This window comes from Empidonax traillii, unplaced genomic scaffold (assembly GCF_003031625.1).
Source record: "Empidonax traillii isolate 1590-97213 ecotype Southwest subspecies unplaced genomic scaffold, ASM303162v1 scaffold164:size861626, whole genome shotgun sequence".
Taxonomy (NCBI): domain Eukaryota; kingdom Metazoa; phylum Chordata; class Aves; order Passeriformes; family Tyrannidae; genus Empidonax; species Empidonax traillii.
In genome coordinates this window covers 504,674-517,766 of record NW_020955357.1, presented here as the reverse complement: position 1 = coordinate 517,766, position 13,093 = coordinate 504,674, and the positions used below count along the sequence as shown (strand labels likewise).

General features: G+C 35.8%; 1 protein-coding gene across 5 annotated transcripts in view; it reads right to left on the bottom strand.

Annotated features, from left to right (window-relative positions):
• The window catches only part of RPS6KA5 (ribosomal protein S6 kinase A5), a 76,129-nt gene that overhangs the window by 38,657 nt on the left and 24,379 nt on the right, over positions 1 to 13,093 (bottom strand). For 2 of the 5 annotated variants that reach the window (XM_027885331.1, XM_027885333.1), the window contains exon 1: positions 10,131 to 10,236. Coding sequence is in view for 1 of the 5 variants with exons in the window: in XM_027885330.1 (XP_027741131.1) it covers positions 10,131 to 10,238; positions 10,894 to 11,009 (224 nt within the window). In the remaining 4 variants the exon portion in view is untranslated. Of the gene's footprint in view, positions 1 to 9,163; positions 9,235 to 10,130; positions 10,239 to 10,893; positions 11,010 to 13,093 lie in introns of those variants that run through there. The other 3 variants (XM_027885330.1, XM_027885332.1, XM_027885334.1) reach the window with 3 other exon arrangements.

Here is a 13,093-nt window from a genome sequence, read left to right as displayed (position 1 = left end):
AAGAAATTAAAACTACACAATATAAGGGAAAGGAGACTCCTCAGCTATTAAAATGGCTTGGACTAACTTCCTTGCATTCCATATTCATATAAAATATTCTAGGAACACTGTCACAAAGCTAAAGAATTACTCCTTTAGCATAGTCAGTATTAAAAAAAATGACAACAAAACCAAACTGTAGAAACACTAAGTGCTGTTCAACCAAAGAACACAAAGACAGCCTCTAGAGCTGGAGAGTCAGAAGTAGTCTCTGACAGCATGTATTTCATCTACAGCAACAACTCTGGGACTGAGCAGCACCTAGTGCCAGAGAGCAAGAGAATGCAATGGCACAGAAGGGAACCAGGCTGCCAGACAGAAGCTCACTGAAGGAATCATTTAGGGCTGCTCACAGGACTGAGTCTCCAAAAGTCCACTAAAAAACTCTTCAATTCAGACAAGAATTACTTACGGGTTCTTGTCACATTTTTGTTATGGAGAAATAATCAAATTACTATGCATTTTTGACTGGGTTCTTCTATGATTTTCAGCAACATTCTTACGATAGTCCTATGCTTGTCCACACTCGTTAGCCAGCAAATTAAATTTCTTCATTCACTTAATCTGACCTCATCATTATGAAGGTTTCAAAATGTTACGACCTAGCAAGACAAGAGGAATGCTTCACTCTTGGAGGTACTCTGAAATCACGTAACAAGTTTAAACAAGGTATTAAATTTAAGACATGCATGGTCTGTGAAGGCCAATTCCCTCTTTATTGCATGGGTAGTAAAATTCTCCATATCGGTTTTCAGATCAGGTATATAGATGAAAAATCAAACTTATGAAAATCACAACTTAGCTAAAACTCTATGTATGTAGGGCTTCTCTTTTAGCAACCTAACAGGCTATACTTTATATATTGGATAGATGCAAAACTGCTTGTAAAGTTCCTCAAATGACTATTTCATGGTACAATTATCAATATACTAACTGTACCTAAGAAGAATTCTATTTCTTAAGTAATGCTTCTGAGCAGAAAACCCACAGATCAATTTCTATGACTTCTCATATGCTTCTTCTCTCATGGTCTTAAATTTGTCTGATGAAGACAGCTCTTTCTATTGCATTAGCTGCGAGAGCCTAGCAGATGAAAAGTCAGTCATGCTCAAAAAAACACACATGGTATCATTCTTTCATGAAGGTTTACTGTGGCAACTAACATCACTAAGACACTCTCATGAAGGTATCACCAAAAAAAAAATATGTGCAGGAGAGTTATGCTGCCCCAAAAGATATTAAGTATCTACCTTTGTATTAGAGTTTTTAAGAGCTATTGGAACTAATTTAAATTGAATGTACAGAGGTCCCAACACTCTGCACAAATACTTGTAATTGCTACCTGACTTGGACTGGGTGGAAGTCAGGAGTGAGGAAGAGCCCATCCCAAACACAACCCGCATAATACACTGCCACAGATAGTCTCACGCAGAGAGGGTAATGCAGAAATATAGACTCCAATTCAGAACTAGAAATGGTAGCAGGAGATAATAGTACTGAAACACACTAAATAGGCAGTGAATCCTTTGGAAGACTAACACTAATGTGTTTTTGCAAAGTTCCTGAAATTTCTTTGTGTGCTTGTTTATCAATATCAATGTAATACAAATGGCTTCAGGCACAACAGTATGGCAATCGACCCTTCTATTTTACGTTTTAGTTAACAAGGAAGAACATTTTAAACAATACACACTCAAATGTCCCTTCCAATAGTTTTATTTTATTCAATGCATATTTGGAAATTGACAGAAGAATCACTCATTCTACTGTGAGGCCACTGAAGAAAAAAGTAACTATTTAGAAATAAGCAAATTCAGACAGCGGAGGCTAAAAAGGATATATTATGCTACTGCATTCAGGAGTAAGACTTAAATAGATGCTTGAGGCCACCTAAAGAATTTCACAGGCTATCAAATTAAATCATATTCTCATCCTTTCAACAGCGACTCAAAATCCATCTCTTAGTCTCCTCAAATGACTAAAGTGGTGCATCATTTCTAGGTATGAACAGATGCCAGTGCTTGTACTGTGCCAAAGAATTCTTCCTGTTGCTCTTCATTTGACTAATCCAGGGAAGCATGCTGGAGTGAAACTACCTTCCTTAATTGCTTACAACTCTGAAAAAATGTTTCAAGTCCCAAGTTGTCTTTCTTCCTTTGTTAAAGGTACTTCAAAGTCACAGTTCCAGGCTGCATTACTTAGACGCTCTCTGGGCTCTATCAGTAGTGTTTCAAATAGCAATAATGAGGAATTTAAAAAAAACAAAAACAATTTCTAGAATACAAGAATCAGTATCATTATTGTTGCTGTTTTGTACATTGTGAGTATATCTAATCAGAGTCCCGAAAGTCATAACTTAGGGCTTGGCTACAAGCATGAATAGTGAAAACTTTCCTAGGATAATTATATCAGGGCCCTGAGCTTACAAACAGGCTCTGCAACCTTTTCCCCCAATTCTAGGTGTTAAGGCATCTCTGCTTAAGACCAACACTGAGAAAATGGAGCTCAGTAACCTTTGTGAAACCTTGTCAGGGGCTTCCTCCACCTTCAGCTGGGAGAAGTAGTTCAGGTTCCCATTCTTGATCCTTGTGCCAGCTGTGCTGTAGGTATGTCTTTACTTGGCTGTGTACCTTACCCATCCTGATCCACCAATGTCAAATCGTGGCTTGTCCTCACGCCTCTCTCCTCACAAGCTTTTCTGATAACCGCAGTACTGTTGCCCAAGCCTGTTCTTCTGCCACTCAACTTGCTCTGATCTTCTCGTTTGGCAACTGTGGGATTGCACCACTGGTCAGTGAGGTACTGACCTGTACTTGCCTTGCTGCCACCCTTAGCTCCCAGCTCACACTAATGCATGGAGCAATCTCCCCGTCCTGACAAACTAGTCAAGAACCACAGTTCCTCCAGAAACAGCCGACGAGACTGAGGAGCTTAAGCAGTTGAAGAGTTCAGCAGCATCACAAAGACTATCTCATACCAGCTATCAGCACACCAGCTGGAAGTTACTGATCAAGTAAGCCTTCAGAGTTCTCGTGGTAAGTTTAATGAGAAAACCAGGACCATAGGACAAATCAAGAGAACACTGTCAAAAATGAAAATTTACTTGCAGTAAGCGAAGGCCACATAGCAGAAGTGCTACTAACGACCTGACCTGCTGAATGCATTTTGCATTTCAGAAGAAACACAAGTAAAGATTGAAAAGCCTAAATTCTACGCAGAAACAGGACCTGTACCTTCAGTGAGCCTTAGAGGTCATTTTATCAGAGATGTTTACCTGAAAAATAAAAAGGTACCAAGGAAAAAAACACTGTTTCCATAGAAATTATATCAGTGACATTCTTCACCAGCATTTTAATTGCCCAGAATAACAATAATTACAGTCTCAATTTAGAGAGGTACATGAAAATTGACAAAAAGTCCTCTCATTGTTCAAAGATGTGATATAGGTTTAAAATGGAAAAAAAAAAAAAAAGATCTTGTTTCAAAAAAATTCTTGCCAAATTGGCTGATTTCTTCTTTTTACTCACTTTTTTTTTAGGTTTCAATGATTTTCAGAATCTTATTGGTCATAATACTCAGACACAACACTGAGTAATTAAGCTGTCCATATCAGACAGTACAGCTTCACCCCCCCCCAGAAAAAAAATCTCAGCTAAAGACTGTTGCCTCTGTAGCTGTAACTTCTATTCAGGACCAAAACTATGACCTCTGAAGGAGACAAATGAGGAAGAACAAAGACAGGCTAAAAAGTTTAGTGGTACACGAGTTAGACTGCCCCACTCCACACAATGAAATCATAATGAAGTACAAAAGCAAAACTTTAGATTAAAGTAAGAACAGTTGCAATATGGCAGATCAAAGGTCCACTAGTCTGAAATGTTATCTTAAGAAAAAACTTTAAAAATGTGTAAGGTCACGTGAAATTAACTAAAAATCCTATCCTGGTGGCTGTTCCTACTTGAAGAAGCCAGTTAAGTCAAAATATCACGTTGGTTACTATACCTCTTGCCACAGCTAGACTAGTGACTTCTACTTCCAAAACAGACATGGAACAGGGCTATTTAATTTTTCAAGCAAGAATGAGATTTGCCTGCCAGCAGATGCCATCAGAAGAGGTAATTAAAAGGGAGAGCAAGAGCAGCTAAACCTTCTGCTGTGTGCTAGCCAAGAAACACGTGACCTCTACCACTGTGAGCCCAAAATATAACTCAATGCAAGGCCACACCCTCATCTAATGTCAAGTGGAGGATCAAGAAACCCTTTTCACAGACTTATACAACAGCTATGTTTGCTTTCACACTGCAATGCAATTGCAATTCTGCAAGGAATTATTTAAATCAGTTCCCAATAACAGATTTGTAAAGCAAAATAAGAGAAAAGAAAACAAAAGTCTCAATTTTGCAGGCAAAAAAAAATCAGAAACAGCACATTACTGTGTGGGAGGAATGCAAGCATGTACCACTGTCAACTTGGATGAACATTTTGTACTAGGTTCTTCTCAAAATTCCAATTTTTGGAAGGCTTGTTTTCTAAAGCATTGTCTTCTGAGAAGAGAGAGGTAATAGTACCAAAAGACAAGAGCAGTATACAAAGCAAAACCTGAAAAAATTCATCTTTCTTCAAAAAAAAAAAAGACAAAATTATAAGGTATGGAAGAGTATTTATTCTGGGAAAAATTCTAATAGCTGCCACTGCAAGCCTTCAAAAGTTTGGGGTTTTTTTAAAGGAGAATATAAAGAAAAAATATAGGAGATGTCAGATAAACATCTATAGTTTCAGAGAGCACCAGATGTAAATGGTGGAGGTGCAGGAGTGGACAATTTTGCTCAAATGCCATCCATCTGATTCTAAATTCATTTACATTTGGCCATGAATCTCTAGTCATGTAAGTTTTTCATGTTTGGCTGCCCAAGTTTCACTGATTTTAGGTATTTGCAGTAAAAATACATCTATGAAAAAAAAAAAAGGATTAATGATGACAGCAGCATTTGCCCTCAGAAAGTTACTTGTTTACCCCTGGAAAACAGAAACAGAATTTTTCTGAGCTGACTACGAACATATTCTTGTAAGATCCAATATGAGATACCAGACTAACACACAGATTGGTATTTCTTCCCCAAATGGGATTTTTTTTTTTAAGTAGTATAATATAATAAGAAAACAATATCCTTAAAGCAGTCAGTGTACGAAACCATGATCTGCCTTGCAAAAATTCTTAATGGCACTTTAGGATTTTGGCATCAAATTCTGGACAAAATGTATTTTACGCTCTAGTCTTCTTCAATATTGTTCCATGCTGAGAAAGCACAATCTTCTTTGTGATAAGCACTGAAAAGGGAAACCTTCTGGGCAAAGGCTCAAAGAGTCATCTGATCACTGATGACCTGGTTTTGCAATTAAATTAGTCCAGCTCAGTGATGTGCCTTTAGAGTGTTTGGTATGTTCTTAATATTCAATTTCAGAACAGTTAAAACACTGACAGGAGTACACCAAATAAAGCAAGAAGTTTTTGCCATTGTTTCATTTTCTTTTCCAAAATCAGGGAAAAAAAATACTAATTATCCAGACAGATCTACAACCCATGTTAACTTCTGTGGACTAATTTCATTATTCAGTTCACTCTTGCTTACTTTTTCCTCTTTGCAGAAATATAAATCTACTCCTCATAACCATGTTTATTATGTCTACATCACTGAACAATTCTTCGAAACACAAGCAGCACAGTTTATTTTACTCATCTCTGCAAGAGAATGCTCAGTGTTCAGAGGAGGCACTATTTAACTGCACAAACGTTATGAGTTCAATTGGACAACTATACAGAGTCTTTTACAGTTCAATGCACAGCTAATCTACCAGGTCACTCAGGTGAGATGACAGTTTTTCAAGTACTAAATGAGTCAAGTTATAATCACTTCTCTCTGTTCTGGACTACCTTTAAACTGCACTAAGAACATGTACAAATCTCTTCCTACTTCATCTATCAAGATCCATACTTGGGTCTTAACCTCCACTTCATCATTCTTCTTTCAATGAAATGTCCTTTAAAATCTTCTAAAATAACATACTAATTTTGTTTCCAGAACAAAATATTCACCCCATCATCTAATAAATTAAAACAAACAACAATTCAACAGCGAAAAGCATTTGAGTGTTATAAATAAGTCTGCAACTCTGATCAAGAGATTTTCAGGTGAAAAAACAATAATGCATATGAACTGTTCATTCTACATATCAGACAGAAGCACACAGATATCTATTCAACCAACTTAGATTTCAATTCAATCACCCCTCATTCAGAATATCCTTTTTTATATAATTTATTGCCAAGGCATTTGTACGCTCGCAGACACATTGTTTGAAGACTGACAACATTCAGTATTTACTATAATTTTTTTTTAAACTTCATTAAGCAAACACAAAAACTTCAAAACAAACTGAAGCTAATGCAGAAGACATGTACCAATGCAGAAGAATTGAGCACTTCACTATACTCTGGAAGAAAGTGTACTTTATTGGATTTAATTAACAGGGAAAATGTTAATCATTATGTGTGGTCAAATAGATTACTTTTACAGTAATTCAGTGAATGTGTTCATATTATTCCTTCTAAGACAAAGATCTCCATATATACTAAAGTATGATTTTAGTGTAGTTACAGAACTAAAAGAAAAGCGAAGGGAAAGAAATATTTTTTTAAAAAATTAAGTAGCATTTTAACAATAAACATCAAAATTAAGACAAGGCCTGATGACTAGGTTAAACTGACATTGACCAAATCAAAATAATTCCAGCATACAAGTAGAGCTGTTAATGAGATTAAAAGACAAAAACATGCCTAAGCCACAAATCCAGAAGAACACACAAGACATAGGATGGGGGGGAAAAAAAACCAAAGCAACAACATAGGAGTTTGGGGTGTTTTTAAACATAAATATATTACAAAACTCTTGAAAAAAATAGCAACACTGAAGTGATTTCACTTGTGCAATGAACACAGTGGTGCTGTAGAAGTTTCAAGTCCTACCAATTCTCCATGTCCCCAATAACTTATACTGATGTCATGTGAAAATTTATTTTACATCCCAGTTAGACAAACACTCAACTGAGATGCATGAAAGCACAAGAATAAAACTGTCTGTTTTACTCTGAATTTCTGTGCAATTCAGTATAGAGTTAAAAATCATAGCCTAGCCTTAAATTCATCACATAGTTAAGAATACAAATGCCATAAAGAGTAATAAAGGATACTATTCTTTTCAATCTCAATCCCTTACATAATTACATGTTATGGTTAGGCTTGTAAAACTGTAGGTGTTCATGAGACAGTAAATAAAGTTTGAACACCAGAAGTAATTTCATACTTAAATATCTTGTGATACTATGTGAAAATTCATTTTTACTCAACTGCTTTATTCTAGTCAGGTTATTTCTTCTCTTTGCATGTAAACAAAAGCATATAGCTTCATTTTAAAGATAAACAAAGGTAAAACCTATAAGACAAGTTTCAGCTTTTAGTGACACAGTAGCAAAAAATGCTTAAAAGCTCTTAAAACTGCACTGCTTTCTTAGATATTTAACGCTTGCACTTTCACAAAACAACTGTAGGACAGAGAGGATACTTGACAATGCACTCTTCACACTCATGTTTCAGTAGCTGCATGGCAGAAATCAATAGGTTTCTGTTTTCCTACAAGTCACATGCATTTGCTTCCTTTCACTCAAACAGTGCTTAGGAAAAGCAGCTTCCCACCTCTTTGCTTTTGAACAGTCAATCTGCTCTAATTATTGTACTCAAGAAATGGTGCACTCTTTTTATTACAAAACAACTTCTGTTAAATTCAGTACTTGCCCAAGTACCTGGAAATCTTAAACAGTCATCAGATTAAAGCAAAGATAACAAAAACATTGAACCATGATGTTTTTTAGCAAGCACCCCTAACTACAAAACCCTCCAAAATTCATAAATACATGATAAAGAGATCTCTGTGATAAGAATTTTAAATGTAGTAAATGCTATGATCATTTTTATACATTTTTAATAACCTAAGTATATCTTGCTTCAGAAAACACAGTCCAAAGAGGGGAGTTACTAGAAAAAATTCCAGCTGCTTAAGCACGTATTTTTAATAGCAAAGTTCTTGCAAGAAGCAGGTGGACCAGGAAAGACATGAAGAAGTGGAGACAAAGGAAAGTACACCACTCTGATTAAATTGCAAGCACTACACTCTTATCTGACTTACATAGTTGTGTAATGTTATTTAAAAGTGCTACCTAATAAGCATGAAAACAGACAGAAAGCTATGCAGTTATACAGGCAAAGTCTACCTGCTGCAAATACATTGGTTCAAAAGTATAATGTATTTTGTAATGAATTGTAAGTGTTCTAGCAGTAGCTGAATTATCTACAGAAACCACATTATGAAATGTCCATTTCTGTGTGTAAATGGGTCATTTTAATCATGTTTAGGTTCAACAGCTACATTACAATAGCATACATGAAAACTTCTGTCAAGTGAAGACAATTTCTTAGATTTTGAAAGCAAACAACACCATTGCAATTACTTTTTTCCTTAAAAGAAATACTAGAAATGTTGAGCTTTTTTGACAGGGAAGATAAATGTAAAATGTGAAGGAGAATAAGAGAAAAAAATATAGTTAAATGAAGAGATTTCAGAGGTATATAGTGAAAACAGAATGGATTAGAATCAGAGGAACCAACATTAAATGACCAAGCAGCAAGATTTCTTCATTTAATGACTGGAGAAAGAGGAATCCAATTCAGAGTGTGGGTAAAGCAGACAGGCATTTCTGATGCTTATCCAAGTCCTCCCCCTTCCTTGCACTGCTTGTAAATGATGTGCCAAAGGTGAACTCAGAGGAGATAATATTTCTTAAAATCAATTCTTTTGAGACTTAAAGGTTCTCAGCTTCATTCTACTTTGGCCCCAAAGCTAGTGGACTGCTCCTTTTCTCTTCCATCAGTGCAGTAACACCATCCCATGTCCTTTACTTCGCCTAGTGTGCCCAGCAGTTTCTCTCACAACTCTAAGCAGGTCCCACTGTCCCTAGCCACACCTTTTACTACCATTCTTCCCTGATGAAAATTGCCTCTCTCTATACTTACTCTCTTGCACTGGTGTGGCAATCTGTTGCTAACCCCTTCTCATACCAGTTGAACTTCCTCTTGGTTTCAGGCTATAATTTAAAAGGAATATACTGACAATATCTGTACTATTTCCCTGCTTCAGAAAGGAAAATTTCGTATCTCTTAAAATGATCCCTCCCAAATCCTACCAGACTCTATTTGAAATGCAAATAATCTAGAGGGAACTACCAGCTATCTATTTTTAGAAAACCCTTCTGTTGCTTCCAACAAAGACTTTTAGATCTGCTTTCAGATTTCAATACCTATGATAGCTAATATGAAGACCAAAAAACACCCATTTTAAAATTCTCTCAGAAGTAAAATCCTGCTCAATTTTGTCTCTCTGTGATCTAAAAAGCATATTTGGAGATAAAACTGCACCTTACAAATAATTAACAACTAACGTCAACAGTCAGAGATCACTGTGTTAGATACTATGTACGTATTTAGTAAGAGATAAGCTTTTATCCTAAAAGCTTGCAATTAAGCTTATTAGAAGTGACACGAAGACATGAGAAAGAGACAAGATAATAATACATTAATTATTATTAGCATAAAGAAGAGTCATAGCATACCATTTGCCTAGTCACTGCAAAGTATTAGCACAGTCAAGCATTTTTTAGAAAGCATCTGAAAATGAAAATGTAAGTGGCTTTTCAGACTTATGTGGATCTTTGCTTTTTCACGTCAAGAGCAGCAGAAGAAAGTACGAAGACTTTTCAGGGAGAACTAGAACAAAGAAGTCTGACAACACTGGCAGGCCTAAGACCAATGAACTGAAAGCTCAAAACCTAGTAAAACAGACTACTAGATCTCGTTCTACAATGTGCCTAGAATGCAGGTTTTCCACCCTTCTCAAATGTGTTTATGATCTCAATGAGATAAAAATCTGACTTTGTGTTCTTGCTCAATTCTGTCCACACTTACTGGAGAGTCATATACTCACCTCATCAGTAAGAAACTCCTTACTCAGACCAAAGTCTGTCAGCACCACATGGCCATCAGAATCGAGGAGAATATTCTCAAGTTTTATATCCCGATATATAATCCCCAACTGCAAACAGAATATAAGAAAAAGTATTTACAAATAGTGTAACCACATCAAGGAGACATCATAGAATGCATTTAGATATGAAGTGACCAAAACTTCCACTATTAAGATAATCTGACACATGAAAGTTGCACCTCAAAAAGGATACTTTTTAAATGCCTTTGAAGAACTAACTTTAAAATTACACTTGCATTAAGGTCTTAAAATTTTAGGGGCATTATACATCTCCCTTGAATCCAAGAGATTGAATATTGCTGTTGAGTGCACAACTCAGTTCAGTTTTCACTAAAAATGGAAATGGATGCTTCTGTTATAGGTTTTAGATATAGATATATCCATGCTTTGTCATAGTCTACAAATATACTTACTACTTCTGAAAATTGTAATAATTTTCATGTCTACAAGTGTGCTAGAACTCTACCACTCAATTGTTTTGAAAGAAGGACAACTGAACAACACTACAACCCACACCTTGCTCATGTTCACTACAAATTAGTTTTACTGACATAGACCATTTCACAGGATTACTAAAAATTAACAATCATTTCTCAACAAGACTACTCTTCACAACACAGACAAAAATTTGTAGCCTTAATATGACGCAGAGAGAATACAGCTGTAGGTCCTCAAAATCAGCACTAGGATAAAGTTACTTTACCTTGTGGAGATGTTCAAGAGCCAAAACGATTTCCCCAATGTAAATTTGCACCTCATTTTCTGAGAATCTCTCTCTGTGTGAAAGATGAGTAAACAATTCTCCTCCATTTATATAGTCTAAAAAGTAGAAAAAAGAACCTTATAATTTCACTTTCTGACAATTTAATTTTCTAACTGGAACAGTATGAGGTACTTGGTAAGCTATTTAGTAACACATTCTGCTATCAGATGCTTTTACTTTACTGTAACTCACTAATATTTTATCATGTTGTACAATACTCAATTTCCTTCTTAGAGGGCTGAGGGAAGAACAAGATCTACTTTAAAGTAAGCAGCAAAACCACAAAATAAGCCTCAGGTATTCATAAATTATAAAGATGGCATGTTTTGCAAAATCAGTCTTTAAGTTATTTAGGAATATGAAAAGAAAGGAGTACAAATTATATCTACAGAGTATTTGCAGTCTCTTATGAAATACTCTTGTGAGCAACAAGGCAGACTGACAAAGCAATTCAGAAAACAGGTATTAGGTGAAATAATCAACTGGTGGACAATCACAAAATTTTCCCTTCACAAGGGAAACTGAGATGGCAAAAATTTCTGGAGGAGATTATTTCCACATACACTCCCTCATGGAAACCACACTTTCATTCTTTGCAGGCTATGACACAAGGTTTTCCTTGAGAAAAAAAGTAACTATTACAACAGAGCTCCACTGCAACACAAACACATTTTAGATGAAGAGCTGTTACGCTAGCAGTGTACATTATTACAGCCATTAATTTGCAACCTCACAGCCCCCATTACTGTATTTGAGGTCTACATGTACAGAGCAGGGAACACGCCCCACATCATCTTACCCAATATTTTCTTCAAAATTGTTTCTCTAGATTTATTGCTATAAGACCTAAATCCATGAAAAGGGTCCAATCCTACTGCAAGTTACTAGTTTGAAGGAGAAAGCATATATATAAATCACAGACATTCTGATCTCTCTCCACTTTTTAGTTCTCCAGTTGTCTGTTTGAGAAGGAATACTAGTTGAACCAAACAATGCAAGGAAAAGTACTTATCTAGATCAGTAAGCATATGAAAAAGATTTCATGAAATATAAATAACCTACATTTTACAATTGCTTCCTTCTTCAAAAAAAAACTTCAGCATATAGAAAAAAGTTAATAGAAACAAGTTTTTTTAAATATTTCTAGCTGGAACTGCTAACTTAGTATTAAGGTAAGCATTGAATTCCCAGGCACTGTCCTAAGGACTGTGACAGATCCAAACCAACACTACCACAGGAATGGCACAACAAGCTTAATTCTATGCAGGTTTTAACATTAACCACAGCCCAGTGAAACATCCAGCCTTCATGTTCTTGGTGCTAGATCAAATGCACGGCTGACATAGTGGAAAAAAAATTACCAGTTAGTTCAATATAAACTCCATCTGACAGTTCAGATTACTTAGCTTTTTTTTAAGTACTAGTAGGTTAACCTTGCATGACAAGCTTTGCATAGGATTGGTGGCATTCACATGGACACAACACTTAGTTCTTTCAATATACCTTAAAGCCAATGTAAAAACTGGAATCACCTCCAAACACTGCATTCTGGAAATTTGGCAGAAATGCAGCTGCACGCCTGTACTTGATTAAGTCTATTCATACAGCTATGTAATCTGACAGCATGAAGAACTGTACTAAATATTGCACTGAGGTTCCAATTCTAAAAACTTTTGGAGCTAAAATGGCACGTTCTCACGCACTAAGTTCAGCCAGGTACAAAAACAAGACAGACACTGGTTTCCCCCAAAATTCAGAAGCCTCTGAAACACATACATTTCAAAACTAAACTGAAGTGATTTACAAAGACTTACATAATGAGACATGAAAAGCTTGTAACAAGTATTTTGTTCTATTTCCCTCAAGAGGGCGTGAAGCTCAGTTGAATTATAAAGTAGCTTTACATCATCTTAGGTAGAAAAAATTTACGCTGATCAAAAAAGTGATTAAAAGAAATTTTCAAACTCTAATTATTCCCATTTTCTCCTAAAAAGAAGGAATAAAGGACCTTTCTGGACCCAGTGGATATCCTGAGAATGGATATAGAACTAACGGAAAAAACAAAACAAAGCAGAGGGCTGTAATTATACATTAGCTATAAATTTCTTCCTTCAAACATCATCTCAACATTGTATTATGG